At 41.4% G+C, this 16,098-nt stretch overlaps 1 protein-coding gene across 3 annotated transcripts in view; it reads right to left on the bottom strand.

Moving 5' to 3' along the window:
- The window catches only part of epha3 (eph receptor A3), a 114,877-nt gene extending 99,427 nt beyond the window's left edge, over positions 1-15,450 (bottom strand). For 2 of the 3 annotated variants that reach the window (XM_050048293.1, XM_050048292.1), the window contains exons 1-2: positions 15,278-15,450; positions 6,042-6,106 (exon numbers count right to left, since the gene is read on the bottom strand). In XM_050048293.1, the coding sequence (XP_049904250.1) occupies positions 6,042-6,106; positions 15,278-15,371 (159 nt within the window). In that variant the 5' untranslated portion in view covers positions 15,372-15,450. The remainder of the gene's footprint in view (positions 1-6,041; positions 6,107-15,277) is intronic. The other variant, XM_050048295.1, reaches the window with a different exon arrangement.
- Positions 15,451-16,098: the final 648 nt, after the last annotated feature.

Below are 16,098 nucleotides of genomic sequence, written 5' to 3'. Positions count from 1 at the left end.
TTTTTTTTTTTTTTTATTTATTAATACATGTATTTATTTTGCCAACAGTGACACTGATGAGGTCAAATTATTACTTTTTTTTTAATTTTTATTTTTTTATTTTAGCAATGCCATTCTGTTAGCCATTACTATAGGATAGGAGCATAAAAAATAATTTTATGTATTTTAATTTTTCTGGACATGGAATTACTAAATGGGACTTTTTTTTATTAAATGTTTTGTAAAACACAAAGTTCATATATAGTGTCTTTTACAACTGTCCATTTTACCACTACAGCTGGAGAGGAGGTAAATCTGAAAACCAAAGCATCCACAGCAAGTGCAGAGCTCTCGGGCTCCATAGAGGTCAGTGGGGGTCACAGACACGACAACTGCGGCATATCAGTCAGAGGGCATTTCATCAGCCGGTCTTACCAAAGGGTAACCTCCATACCTTCTCTTCTTCCTCCCCCCGCCTGTTTTTGAGCAACTATGCTAATCCACGTTCATGCTTTGCTTGAACAAGGACACTGGAAACTATTCATTTTCAACCAAGTCTGCAGTATAATTATAATACTGGGGGATGCAACTGCTTGATCCAAAATCCCACCCTCCAAGTTACTGTTGCTAGGTTGGGAAAGACTGACCAAAAAACAAAACAAAACACACACACAAAAAAAAAAAATTAACATGATGATACTGGTGCATAACCGGCTCTGCGTAGTCATTTAGCTTGCCCTTCAAGAAGCTGCCGACAAGGACTATATATACAAAGGAAGGATATATTCTCAATGGATGCAAGATGTTATATATTGGAACAATTCAATAAATAGCCCAGGCTAGTATTTGCTTAAATCACTAAACTCAACCGGCGTAGATTTGAGACAGGCGTCTTATGCTCAGCAAAGATGGAAAATACAATCAACCTGTTTATGAAAACCAGTATGAATATTACTTGTTTACAAATTAGCTTCAGATAGCATTATAAATCTTTCATTTGATCTAGCTGCGACAGACAGCACGTCAGAAAGTGAGAGTTACAACACCTCTTTAATGGCACTTGAGGATTACGTCACCTGACAAACTGACATAACACCACTTAATCCATTTAAAACAATACTCACAACTTGGACTTGTTTTTTTACAAACCCTTTTGATTCTTTTGATCCCACGACCCTTACAGATTAAAAGAATATAAATAACTTACAAGGTAACCAAGGAATGGACACATATTCTGACTTTTTTTCTTTGTCTTTCTCTCATGTTTACCGTGCCAGTAAATCTGAATTAATTGAAAACAATTGAATTATGGATAATCTAAGCAAGCTAACAATATGTAGCATCTCCATATTGACAAACGCTCAAACATTTATATTTGTATGCACGATCTAAGCAGCTTACTAACGTTAGCACGGGTGGGTAGCCAAAAAACAGGTTTTATACATCCAAAGAACTCCTGTATACACTGCTTAGCAACTGAACAGGCGTCTAATTGAAACAGGCATTTATTTGTCAAAATGTGTGGCCCCACCAGGCTGGTATAAAGGACTGGCCGTTTAATTGGGACTAGGTTTAACTGAACTTTTATAGTACATTCAAACAAATAACACCAAAAATTACTTTGGGTTGGCATGTAGCTTTGCAGAGATAATACAAACAAAGGAACGTTAGCCATGATCCTCTCTGGCTAATGGTTATTGATGTCATCCTAACAATATGTCAGCAAACAACCTATCTATGCTTCTCCGAACCTCTTAAATGTTGCCACAGTAATACGCAAAGCTGGCTGACATTGCTATTCTGACATACGGCTAACTCCTCTCTATGTAGCTATACATTGCGTTTTGCTAACATTAGCTAACTTAGTTATGTGTCCATGAAGACTGTGAAGGCAATGTTGCTTCTACAAGTCCCCCAGTTCAACCACGTTAAAAATCTGGTTTTCTTTTCAACACAGACGAGCTTAGCACATAACATAATATCTAAATAACACTGAGGTCTAACATTTTGTATAGTTTAAGGGAATATACACAGTTCTTGTACTCAGTGACATTTGATATAATGCTGTCAGTCAAAGGGTTTGCATCAGCTGATCTTACCAGGAAGAAAGTAACTGCTAACACACTTTATACTTCCTCCTTTTCCTCCTCCTCTCTGGTCCCTTGCCCTTGCTGCTAATCCTTGTTTATAGATGGGCTTTTCTCTGTACTCTCTCTCTCTTTCTGGGGGACAGGGGCAGCGTTTCATGCTGGTCAGGCTGATTTCGCAGATGGGGTGGCAGCAGTGCATTGGGGGGCTTTAAGAGCCTTTGGGTGACTAAAGAAGTTGAAACAGCAGTCTGCACTCTGACAGCAAAAAAAAAAAAAAAAAATTGAAAGCTGGCTGACTGAAGTGGTGGACCTAGTCCAAAATATAAAAAGCCATGCTATTATACTGTGCCTGCCCCCCTTGCATCCCCACCCCCACCCCAACCTCACCCTCCTCTTCCAGACCTGATAATTGGAATGTGAGATGTGAATGAGTCTGAGTCTGTGTGTGTTAAATATTTCTCATTATTCTTGACAGTATATGCAGAGTTCACTCACTGTGACTGCTGGAGATTTTCTAAAGATGTCAAGCATTTTTCATCGTGATGCAAAAGCTCGGCGAATGCCATTGTTACTTACAGAATACTGTGGAGAGTATGAGCCTAAACATTGGAACAGCACTTACAGGCAGCATATTTCACTGAACATACAGTACAAACCCTGCTTTTTATTTTAATGGGATGCTGATTTTCCTGCAAGGAATCCTGTTATTCTGACATAAACTTCAACTATACAAAAGATTACAGTTGAAAATCTTGCAAAAAAAAGCTGATTGTGGGTTTCAATTATTGTTTAAACCTCCACTATTCAGATTATTCCTCTTATTTCAGCATTTAGGTTAAACATCAGATTCCAAATTGTTTTAGTAACTAGCTAAGCAACGAGTCAATACACAGTCCTGGCAAAAAAATATATATTTATTTATTTTTCTAAAAAGCAATGCAGTTGTATCCCCCTGTTGGTTCCTATGAAAAATGGACTTTACTTTGTATGTGCCCATTAATTCTATTTTGTATGCACAGCCAGTGTCTGGGGTGTTGGTTTGTTGCTGAAGAATGCTTTCAAAGCACGCAAGAATGTAATCTTTAACACTCTTTAGTCTTGTGAAGGGCTAAGCCCCCTGGACACTGCTCAGCAATCAGCCTGCCTCCCAGACAGATAACAGTATATCTGGATCACACGCACTTCACGCACACACACACACGAATACACACACATACACACACAGTTGTCAGTCTAGTCGGTGGCTCCGGAGTGAACATCCTGGGGAGGCTAAGCTCTTAATTTGTTCTGACCGGAGCACGGTGTGTCTCGGTAGGCCAATAGCCGCGGCCTCTCCATCAATGTGAATGAGTGTTTGTGTGTGTGTGTGTGTGTGTGTGTGTGGGTGTGTGTGTGTGTGTGAGGGCTCAGTGCCACTGCCACATTATGAGAAATCATTTGTGAGCAGCAGTCTCCCAGGGCAGGCTGCTTATCGGAGCGCAGTCAGTGGATGACGTGAGTAATTACAGATGATTCACCTTGAGGACTTGATCATCAGCAATATCTCTCTCTCTGTCTCTCTCTCATCCTTTCCTGTCCTTCCCTCTCTCCTCTTCTCCCTCTTTCTTCTTCTCTCTCTTCCTCCCCTTTGCCGTCTCTCTCTCTCTCTCTTTCTCTCTGTCTTCCTCCTTTTGATCCTCCCCTATCCCCTCTCTTTCCCTCTCTGGAGTCATTCTCATTTAAGAATGACATTGGCTTCCATTCCTGCAGCATTTTTATGAACTGTACAACCACGCGCTTTTCTTCTGAACTCGTTCAAAGCAAATAACTTGAAATAAAGCAGAGCCTGCTGCGCACACTGCGTAGTCTCTGTCACACATTCCAATGTCCAGTGCTGGATCAAGCCTTCGATATCGGTATGCATTTTCCTACACATGAATAACTTCTATCAGCGCAAAATCAGTCTCTCCCTTGAAATGGTAACGAAAATTGTCCTGTAGCCTGCAATTGTCTTTGGACTAAATGCATTTTTAACCAGCCTGCTGCAGTTTTTCCTTTGGGTCATTTTTTCATTGTGGTTGAACCTCATGCAGAAAGTCTGAGCGTTCTGACGGTGCCAGCGCAGTATATGGCCGAGGGAAACAAGGTTTGGCAGCTCCACGGAACAAATGACTGGATTACCTTAAGCCACTGCCAAGGAGTAATTCTAACACTTAATAAAGGAAAAACGAGGAAGTGTGGTATACGTGTGTGAGTGTGTGTGCGTGCGTGTGTGTGTGTCAGTGGGCTAGCCCCGAGGCACAGTAGTCTAACTAGCTAGACAAATAAACACTGAGCGAGAGCCGCACTGGAGGGACTTTGGTAGCAGAGAGAGGCTGATAGATGAGGCTGCAGAGTTTTTTTTTTACTCCAAAAATATGGAACTATGTTGCTGCAACATTGCAGGTTGTTTTTTGAGAATGCTGTACTATTCTCACATGTAATAGTATTGATTGTTATGGTAGAAAAAGTTATAGAATTCTGGCACAAAAGCACATAAAAATGACAAATTAAAAAAAACAACTGCTATATGTAGATTTTTGCAATTAATCCGCAACGATTATCAATTAATTGTCATCTGTTCATGTAATTGCCGACTTATCTGTTTTAGGTATTTCTTACTTTTTTCTTTTTTTTTCAAGATTTATTTTTTTTTACTTTTTTAAGAAGCTGATTCCAGCTACTTAAATATGAATATCTTCTGGTTTCTTTTCTCCTCTGTGGCAGTAGACTGAATGTCTTTGGGTTGTCAACAAAACAAGACATTCGAGGACATCATCTTGGGCCTTGGGAAACACTGACTGACATTGTACACCATTTTCTGACATTTATCAAACCAAGACTAACAGACTAAGGGATTAATTAAGAAAATAATTGAATAGTTAATCGACAGTTAAAATAAGCTTTAGTTGCAGCACGATTTCACAGTGGGTCTTGGATGAAGGTAACAAAACAGAGGCCAAACCCAGAAGTGCAAACTTCATTATTCACTTTTTTTTTTTTTTTTTTTGTAAATTAAAGGTCTAGTGTGTAGGATTTCGGGGCATCTATTGTCAGACATGGAATATAATATTCATAAATATTTTTTATTAATTTATAGTCAGCTGAAAATAAGGACTGTTGGGTTTTTATTACCTTAGAATGAGCCGTTTATATCTACATACGCAGCAGGTCCTCTTCCACAGATTCTGCCGTCTACAGTAGCCCAGAATGATCAAACCAAACAATGGTTCTATAGGGCCATTTGCATTTTTAGATTGGCCACCGTAGTTCTCCCACACACTCGGCAGACTGGGGAGTTTAAGTTCTGCAGCCGCACTGCTTGATGCCACTAAATCCTACACGCCAGACCTTTAATACATATCACTCACAAGCCTTAAAATGTGTGTTAAAATACAATATTAAAGCATGTATGACAGACAGAATGAGGTGATGCGTGTTTTCAATTAAAAAGAAATGGATTAACAACAATGGAATTACAATGTTTACATGCAACAGCAGTAAGTTGTTATCTGTGTTGTCGATGTGATATTTACTAAAAAGGGGTAAGCTTATCAACATTCTTGTGCGGATGCTTTAGTGTCTACAACCTAAAATCCTTTAATGCCTTAATCTTTCTTTAAACACACGCACACTCAAATACACAAACATCCCACACAGTGCATTATTTTCCCTTAAGCATCTTGACCATATGGCAAGCTCTGAACGCTTAACCTCTAACCTGCGAGACGGAGAATAGACAGAAAAACGTCTAAAGAAAAGTGGGTTAATCTGCACTTGACTCATTGGGTCAACATGACATAGTGAGAACCACAGGAGTTTTTAAAAATCCTGATTTCATGTGGTGTGGGGTTGAATCCAACATCCAGTTCATGTTGGTGAATGTGTTCCCCCCCCAAAATGAAAGCTTATTCAGACATGATGTGGGTAAATGTAGAGATAGAGGATACTCACCCCATGCGATGGGTAGGAAATCCATCCTAGCTCCCCTTGGCTTGCTTTAGAGTCTAACAGGTTGACTGGTGAGGAAAGAGAGAGGGAAAACAAAGAGAACATATGAGTGTCTAGTCCTTGTTAGCCCCAATTAGCCTTTATCTAATCCAGCAGGAGGGATCACCAACCCCAAGCACTGATCATGACTTTATTTACTCAGCTGCCACACACACACACACACACACACACACATACGCACACACACACGCACACACACACACACATATCCTATGCTAACCAACAGTGAGAGCTGGCTTTCTTGTCTTGCTGTGTAAAGCATCAAAGCAGAACTTGGCCGGGCAAACTGGCCACAACAAAGATACCCTGAAGATATATTGTATTAAAGTAAAGCCAATGTTTCAAAAGACGCATTTATTTTCCAAGTCTCATGCTTTTGACCCGTGTATCCCTCGGTTCTACTTAGCCACGCATACCGCCGTGGCAATTGGACTGTCACCAGGTGAAGCAAAACTGCATCAAATCTGAATTCAGATCCAGTCGCCGGTTTCAAAGGTGGTCAGAAGTGCGATTGGCCACACTGAAAACAAAATATAAATCCATTTATAATGAATGGAAATACAATTTTATGCATGTGTCCCGCCAACATAGTCATTCATATCAAACAGAAACCAAGATGCAGAGGGAGAAATCCGCGTCTAATGGATGGAATATGGCGGAGGACAAATCAGACAAGAAGCTCCATTAGCGTGATGGTGCAAGTTTAGATTTTGGGTTGTCATACGGGTTTCATATGGTATACGTTATGGTAGCAAAGTAGCAGCAATGTCAGTACTTAAAGGGATAGTTCAGATTGTTCAATAGATATCAGTCGGCACGAACCCAGTTTGGAAAAGCAGACAGGAGTACCACCACATGAGCTTAGCACTGTACTGATGCGGACGAGGGGCAGAAGCAAAAGTATTTCATCCACCTAAAAAAAGGCCCACCTAAAAAAATGAATAAGAGCTTAAGTGCACGCTATATTTATAATATTTCCAAAGTTTTTCCTTGTCGTCAGACAGGCTTCGACAGGAAGCCATTTACGGCTTCAGTTCCCCATCTCTGCTCTTGTTAAAATCACCAGACTCCATTGACAAAAGCAGTCATTTTTTCTCGCTGGTCGCAGGAGCTGCTGATTTATCGCTGCCACAGTCAGTTCGTTTGTGTTACTGTGTGACCTGGTAAATCAGATCTAAACGCCAAAGTCACACAATAACAAAAACAAAATAAAAAATCGAGTAGCCCAACAACTCCTCTGTTTAGCGATGTAAAATTATTATTTTTCTCAGTGGAGTCTGGCTTTGAAGAGAGGGATATAATGGCTCCAGCACCCCATCAGAAGACACTATCTGACGGCAAGGTAAAGCAATGAAAATATTCTTAGTCTATCATACACTTGATTTTTTTTTCTGGTTTGCTTCTGCCCCTGTCCACAGCAATTCATTGGCAACCAAGATCACTGTATGTAACACACTGACTATGGATAAGTATCTCATGCAACCCTTCTTCAAAAGGTCTAAACCAGTGGTTCTCAACTGGTGGGTCGTGGTCCAAAAGTGGGTCTTGGTCCATTCTGAAAGGACCACAAGCGACTTGCGAACGGGTTAAATTTGTAAAGAACAAACTTTATTTTTAAGTACATTTCCAGCAAAGAGCTTTTATTTTGAAGTGCCATTTCCTGCTGTAGAGTGAGCGACTAACTAACAGCAATTAACAGAGACAGCAAACTTGCTTAACGACATGGCCAAACGAAAGTATGATGCTGATTGTATTAAACAGTGTGGACCTTGAACTAATGACTACGGAGACATCTGGACCCTGTGGCTGCACTAGTTGGGAACCACTGATCTAAACTATCTCTTTAAGGTGGAGACCAGAGCAAATTTGGTGTCATGACTTATTAGTAATTCCACTTCTATCTCCCAGTTCCTCAGACCAAAATAGACATACGCAAGTGACTTTTGTGCACACGTAAACAAATTCAGCTCAGCAATCCTTAACACGCTGGCTAAACAAACTCTAAAATATAACATCTTCCCTGAGCACGTGAGAAATGAGCTACAACATTTTCTATTCTTAGCATATACACATGGCCGCGGTGTGAATTATTGTCATCGAATACAACTGTCAGTATGTACCATGACATATAGAGTGGGGAATGTGAAGGCAGCCTTATGCTCTTTGGATTCCCCACATCAGTAGGCGAACTGTCAATGCGGTTTTTGGCACCCGATTCTGTTTACAGTCTATCAAGAGACAACAGATAAATACAGCTTGTGAGTAATTCCACTTCAAATTAAATAACAGGGTGAGACTGTTTGTGTAGCCAAAATAACACTAATAAAAATAAGTTGGTGATATTAATTGCAGTTAATTATATTTTGAGTTTATTTCTTTTTATTTGGTTTCCCAAACAGTGATGAGAGAAAACTAATATGATGCCTTATTTTAGTGTGAAAAAGAAACAAACAGAGAAACCTATTGGGCTGTAGTGTGACTAATGGTGTTACACCCTTAGTTAATGATACTCTTATTTTTTCACATTTTAAGGAGGATGTTCAAACTGACTTTATTTTCTAAAATTGCTTCCTCCAAGCTGGTTCTTTGCATTCAAATCTTTGAAAATACTGTATTTAATTTAAGTTAAGCGTGCCACATTCTGACTTAGCAAATCATCAAAAATGCGTACATGACTTTACATCTTGCTGTGTTTGCTAATATACACACTAAGTGACCTGCATGAAAAAAGCAGAGGGGAAATTATCAGCTATTGTAACCAGATGGTAGAACAATAAAGTTCCACTGCTCTAAAGGTCTCTTCTTTTAAGTTTGAGCCTGAAACTGACTCAGCCTCTTCCTCATCCAGAGAGCAAATCAGTCCGCAGCTCAACACACACAAACAAGAGTACACTTACACATGCGTGCGCTTACCCAAGCGAACGCGCACACACACAACAAAGTGAAGCAGCAGTGCAGTCAGGCCCTGCAGCTGTAACTCTATTCACTGTGAAAATATGAGCAATACAATCTCCCTGTACTCTCCCATTCAAAGCTTCAGTAAGCAAGAGCGTACACATCTCCAAAGACGGCCAAAGAGAGAATTTGTGGGTCATGGCGGACGGCTGTGGCACTGTGAAAACCATTTTAGTCAAGCAAAATTTACCCCTCACAAGCAGCTCGGACTAAATTTGCAGAGAGAACTGATTTCGCCGCTCCAAGAACTAATTGTTGTTTCACTCTAGAATAAAGGTTGAGATTGAAATCGTCATTTTCTTCAGGCAAGTCTGATAACTATCAGCCAGTGTGGCAAAAAAAAAGAGCCTGAAAGGGAAAGGCAGAGAAAGGAAGACACACACGACGAGATTTATTATCAAATTCCAGGCTCAGAAAGCTCCTGAATTGAGGCTCACCTGAGCTGTAGCCATGCTAAGCCACTCAGCCAGTTGAGTGGCAGTAGACACATTCCTATTAGAGTCTAATGAAGCTATCTGTTCATGTCAGATAATAGCAGTTCAGCATCCAGGGCCATTGCTTCCAATTTACATTTCTCAACGAGCCGAGCCCACCACTCAAATTGAGCCGAGCGGGGGAATTTGAGAGCAGAAAATTAGACGGCTCTCATATCGCAGGAGGAAAAAAGCCCCCTCCAGCTGCACTTGGCTGGGGAAATCAGCACCCACACACACACACACACACACAAACACACTCACAAACAGCAGCTCCATGCACAGTTGCAAAACACAGAATCACACCAAAAGATACGCCCCATCCGAGAAACTAGAGGAGTAAACACACATCGAAACACATGTATTTGTACTAAAACGTACCAAATAGACAAACACGTATCCACTTTAAAAACACAAGCATTTACAAAACACACACACCCACATGTGCTCTACGCATACACTCTTTCAGATGCTCACCAAAACACGCACATATTCCCGCGCATGCGTACTCAACGCGGGCACAAAATAAGAGCATACACAAACATTTGCTGACAGTCTTCCTCGCTCCCTCGCACACACACGCACACACACGCACACACACATAGTCTGTTAGCAAGCTAGCGTCAGCCAAGCATATAGCCCCTGCCCCATCAGGGAGTGCCTCTGAACGGGAACTAGGAGTATTAATAGCAAACTGAGCCGGCCTGTCTGGGAGGGAGCAAAACATCACAGAGGTAGAAACAGGTGAATCAATATATAAACACATACCTATAGGCCACCATCAAACACCCACACACATAAACTGACTCAACCAAAGTATGAGGAGACTGCATCTACACCACAGGCAAGCAGAATCCTGCGAGAGTTCATAAACTGATGGGAATGCATGGATGGGGTGTTGGTGTGGGGGGTATATATGGTATCATCCAGTAAACCTAATGAGCACCTTGTAAATTTGAAACCACTTCATGTAGCAATGTAACGCTCTCTTTTTTTTTTTTTTCTTACTTGCTAGTGACCTACTATCGCTCTGCATAGCATATGCTGAAATATTAACATGAAACATTGGAGCAAAGACCTACAGGGGGCCTATTTTGATGTCTATGTTCTCATAATTTAACAGCTAAGTTAACCATTTCTGTCTGGCACAAACTTGAATTCAATAGCCCCCTCACTCCCAGTAAAATACGATCATATGAAAGCCGATTCACAGCAGATGCATGTGGAAATGTAATCCTCAGCCACGGGCGCAATTAAAATGTTGGACGAAGGAGCTGTCAGTCAGAGACGCTGCTCCAGAATCAACACATGGCTCCATCAGTAAAGCAAAGACCCCTCCATCTGGGCTCTGAAGAGAACAGAACAGGGAAGGAAAAAAAAAAGTTGCATGCACATGTTCGTGTAATATCTCCCATCTCGCTGTGAAACAAAGTGGAGAGGGCTTTGTCTTTGCAGCCTGGCTCTGTGCATGTGAAGGTTGGCAGGCCGCAGTGCAGGCAAAGCAAGGCGACTTGTGTCTGTGTTAAAGGGTGAAGTGTTCACCTCCCATTATGAATTATTCAAGTGCAGAGTCGCTCTGTCTGATGTTGCTGCTGCTTGCCCAACCCCTCTGCCCCCATTCCTCTTTCTTTCTTTCTTTCTTTCTTTCTTTCTTTCTTTCTTCTCGTCTTCTATTCTTATACTTCCACCCTTATACTTATCTGCCTTACATCCACACATAAACTCTCACATAAAAGCATACACCACCCTTGCTCACATACTGTATAATCTTATATCTCCTCACATAAATCTACACGCACTCACACACAGACACACACACACACACACACACACACACACACACACAAACCTTGTGTTTTTATCTCACTCTGAAGCCTAAAACACATGCTGTTAAATTGAAGATGGCACTCTCCATCTTCAGCTCACTGTTTGGCCAACACATATAAATATAGGCCTGTAGTATCTGTAGAGAAAGGGGGTTTATTTTTAAAGGAGGGGCATGTGTAAGCACATTTCCAGCACCTCTGAAAGGTACCATCGCTCACAAACGCCCATCCGTCCCAGCGGGACTGCTGAGCCGGGCTCTCCGGGCCAAGCCTCCCTACCGCCGGCTAAAAATACCAGAGGCCTCCCGGCGCCCCGCAGCGGGCCAGCATCACACCACGCAACCACGCGGAGGGACACGCTGCACCCCAGCAAAAAAAGGGAACTAGAAACTTTATTTATTTATTTTTTCGATTCAATGTGGACAAAATATATTCAGACAATATCCTATATCTCATATCCGCCCAGGGTTCAGCCGAATCCGCGCAACCAAATGATATTCTCGGGGATTTCCTCCTGTTTCCTTCAACTTTCCCCCCAAAGTTTTATACAAGATCATTACGAGCTAATGAAAGCCACACAGTAAACGCTGTTCTCCTACACAAAAAAAAAAAAAAAAAAAAAAAAAAAAAAAAAAAAAAAGTTAGTGGAGGCATGGTGCCGAGATGGGAAAGAAGATTACAAGAAACCGTACTGGACCTCTGCTTCCCCTAGAATAAATAAAATAATAACACAAGTTTTCCATCATCCCCTTCAAAGTTGACGTTTGTTTCCCCATTCAAACATGTTTCTTTAATTACTGCGCCGTTAATTAATGTATTTTATCAAGCATATGAAAAGTCCCATATAGTTTACAAGTTGGAGAAACGAGGCCTTAAATTAATTTCCTTATTTACTGATGGAGCTTTGATATATGCTATAGAACTCTGTCCGCGGATTTACAGCAGATCTTTTTTTTATGACTATCGATTTCCAAGTTTACAAACAGGCATCCTTTGTTTACTCTGAGTGCTCGTTCATAATCTGGAGCGCGTTTGCAGGCTTTAATCAGCAGCAGGCTGTCGGCACAGAAAATAAAGGCCAGTGTAACTTCATTCTTCACTGACCAAAGTTGTGTGGCTTGTCAGGTTTGTCATTGTGCGTAATTATAAACATGGGTATGATTAAAAAGAGGATACTTCCAGGCGCATTTTGGTGACTTTTACCAACCAGAAAGTGAAGTGGTGCCACTGTTGGATAGTGGGAGTTACAGTGTCCTTTATTCCATGAGGAGAAACGCGTCAGGTCAGTGCGTTTCTAACTTCACGGTGGTTTCATCTGCTCAGACGCGTCACTGCCACCCTGTATTAGACACCTTTTTATAATACGACCTGTGGTTGAGGCTGTAAACTAAAGCATAATATACGATTCACACAGCAGGACGGTCCATTTGCAGCAACACTGTGAAACATGTCGAGAGGAGCTACTGATCCAAAGTGTGTTTTGTCCTGCTCCAGTGTCGGGTCATATTTGCGGTATAGCAGTCTATATGAATTTCTATACAATATGGAGACGCAGCGGCTCGATACTGACACTCTCTGGCAGATTTATGTCTTGAAGAGATTAATTTAATTGGCCGATTTGTTTTTTGCAGACTGAAACATCGCACTTTTTTCTGCTCCAACTAACTTGTGAAAGCATTTCTCTTTCTTTTTTCTTTTTGTTCACTTTCTCCACCCAACACTCCAACGCTTTAAACAGCTCTCTCTCTTTCTCTCTCTCACACACACACATACACCTACTCACACACACACACACACACTCTTCCCAGCAGACTACTGTATATTTTTCTTAGAGGAGATGTGTATTTTATGTGGTTCTGTTTCTTTTTTCGCCGCTGAGGTCGCTGCCACTAAATATCCATCAGCTTTATACCTCATTAAACTACTTAAATCTTGACTCTTATATAATAACTGTTCAAATTAGGCTGAAGCTTCAATTCGCAGATTCACTGAGCAGATTTGCAGCAGGCCTGCTCGACCTTGACACACTCACTGTTACAGAACTGCACTTTTTATTTCCTCCAGATTCCCAGTTCATGCGCCCGTGTCAGGGATTATAAGTGAAACCGATTGTGCTCTTGCAACTATTAGAGACTGGACTGCGATCTTTGCCTGGCACATAACGGGGCGCACAAGACGACAAACTGTAAACGAAGTACTTTTAGATATTAGATAAATATATTAAAGACCAGCAAAAAATAACATTTGGAGATGAAGTCTGGTTTAAAGTGTAAAAAGACACAGAAACCAATAAGTTTAGGAGCAAATCATGAATGAAAATTGAACAAACTCGAGGTCTGATATCGGTTTATTTCAGCATGACTCCTCATCGGTGTGAATTAGAGGCTAAATCAACTCAACGGAAACACCATCGATGTTTATTTGGGTTATGTGTACATCCTGGGCAACTTTCCCTTTAGGATGTTTCTATCAGATAAGCAGTGCTCCTTTGACCTATAGACCCAAACTTTCCAAACTCACCCCACAACACCTGGATTAGTTAATAAATGTCTTACAGATCTCACACAGGCGGCAGAAGCACCAGAGACATGATTCTGCGCCTTCACTTCTGTGTCTGAACATTTAATTACTGTTGAGTAGATTACGCCTGCACTAAAGGCTCATTCAGATTTATTTAATCACTTTATTGGTATTAAGGTTTAAATCAATAGTGATATCTATCTAATTCACGTGGAGCACAATTTCAGAGTAAGGGAGCTATATGTGCAGTGAGAATTTTATTTTTGGTTTTATTTCTTACAGGGAATAACTGTAAATGTGAGTTCAGTCCCTTTAGACAGTTTGACCCAAATCTTCACCCAGATGTATTTTCTTCCTCCCTGTGGGCAGTTTTAACCTTTACAGAAGTCAGAGCACCTTCAGCACGCGTGTGCCTTTCCGTTTTACTTTGAACCCGCTACCAAACACTTTAACCATGACATGTACAAGACGTGAAAGGGGTGATGTTTTAAAAAAAAAAAGTTAAGCAAATGTGCATGTAAAGGAGGAGGCTGATTCACGCGTTTCCACTGCTCGCTGCTTTGAAGAAGCGACTGCTGGAAGTGGACCGGTCTGTCTAATCCAGCTGGGTTTCACAATATTGCCACATGCTCACAGTCGCTAAAGAAGTGACCCAAACTTGCAATGGAAATAAGTGAAATTACGCATCTGCTGGTTTAGCCAAACGTCGCTTTTAAATATAATTCAAACGCTCATTAACGTTACATGACTCCATAAGATGGTCGGTTTACAGGATCCCCATACCAGCCTACAAGTCAACTATTTTGGATTTAACCAGGTCAGAGCCATAAAACCAGACATCCGCGTTTTTACGCACAATGCGATCGTGCTCATCTTCTATTTATTGCCTTTAAATCGGCGTGACTGTAAGCCTAACTGGGGCGTCCACCCCAAATGGATTCTTGGATAAAACAGATCAACCTGAACCTCTCATGGAAACCCAGGCACCGGAGTTTCCTCACATCTCTTCGCCCCGTGATAACTCCGCGATGGGCGCTTTGGGAGCTGCCTCGCCATCGCTTACTCCATTCATCCCCATTTAAACAACTATTAACCCCCCGTTCGCGAGATTATCCGAAAATAGGCTACGCTGTCTGCCTTGTTTAGGTCTACTTTCAAGTTTCCTGTCTGATTACTGTCTGTAAATTTTCACATCCCGGCTCCATGTGATCCTCCATGTCACCTCCACGCGCTTTAGATCATCTTGTTATTGTTATCAGCATAATTTGGACAGTAGCAAGTCCGCGGTGTGCGCACAGCCCCATGCCAGTTATGCGTGCCGTATAGCGCACCATTCGCACACGCGCGCACACACACACACACACACAAGCATAAACACACGTCCGCAGACTGAGAGTTGACTTACCTTCATTAGGGGGGTAGATGATGGGAAACGCAGGAGCAACGCAGGACAACAAAAGAGGTAAAATGAAAAGGAGTGATCGCGGATTGCAATCCATGGCGGCGGATCAGAGGTACATAACTCCATGAAGCCACTGACTGATCTGAGAGCGTCTTCTCTCCACTCAGCTTTCTCCCTCTCTCTTCGCTCCGTCTCCCTTCGGCTGGAGCAGTTTTCCGCTGGGTCCTACAGAGTCTGACAGACAGGGGGGAAAAAGACAGTGCTCAAGTTCACCACAGGTCACTTAAGACTCTTTACTTGACGTGAATGACAAATTCAGCTATTCAGCATGTTTTACAGTCAACGTGAAGCTGTAATTTCACTCACTAAAACCGAGAGCAGAGACTAAGAAGAATAAGAGAAATCTATGTGGGAACAAAAGAGTAACACCATATGCTCCTGTGACATAGAATTCAATCGCATTTATTTCCACTGACAAGCAGGAGGTTTTTTTAAAAAATACATTTGGTTTGACTGTGAAGAGAAAATATGTGACCTATTACAACTCTAGAGAGTGTAGAGTTCAAATTTAGGGGACACTCATATGAAATGGGGGTCCTCTAGCAGAAAAAATTGAGCAACAAATACCTACATTTCTGCTGAATTTCGGATATTATGCACCAATTTGTGTCTCTTACATCATTTTATGGTGGAAATATCTTTAATTTTGTCAAAATAAAAGTCCTCTGCTGTCCCAAAATCTACGCCTATAACCTTTTATCACATCAGAGTATCGGTTAGGCCTCATTTGGGCCATTTCCAATTACAGCAGCCACAAGCCTTTA

Source organism: Epinephelus moara, chromosome 7 (genome assembly GCF_006386435.1).
Source record: "Epinephelus moara isolate mb chromosome 7, YSFRI_EMoa_1.0, whole genome shotgun sequence".
Taxonomy (NCBI): domain Eukaryota; kingdom Metazoa; phylum Chordata; class Actinopteri; order Perciformes; family Serranidae; genus Epinephelus; species Epinephelus moara.
This window is presented reverse-complemented; position numbering and strand designations above follow the sequence as displayed.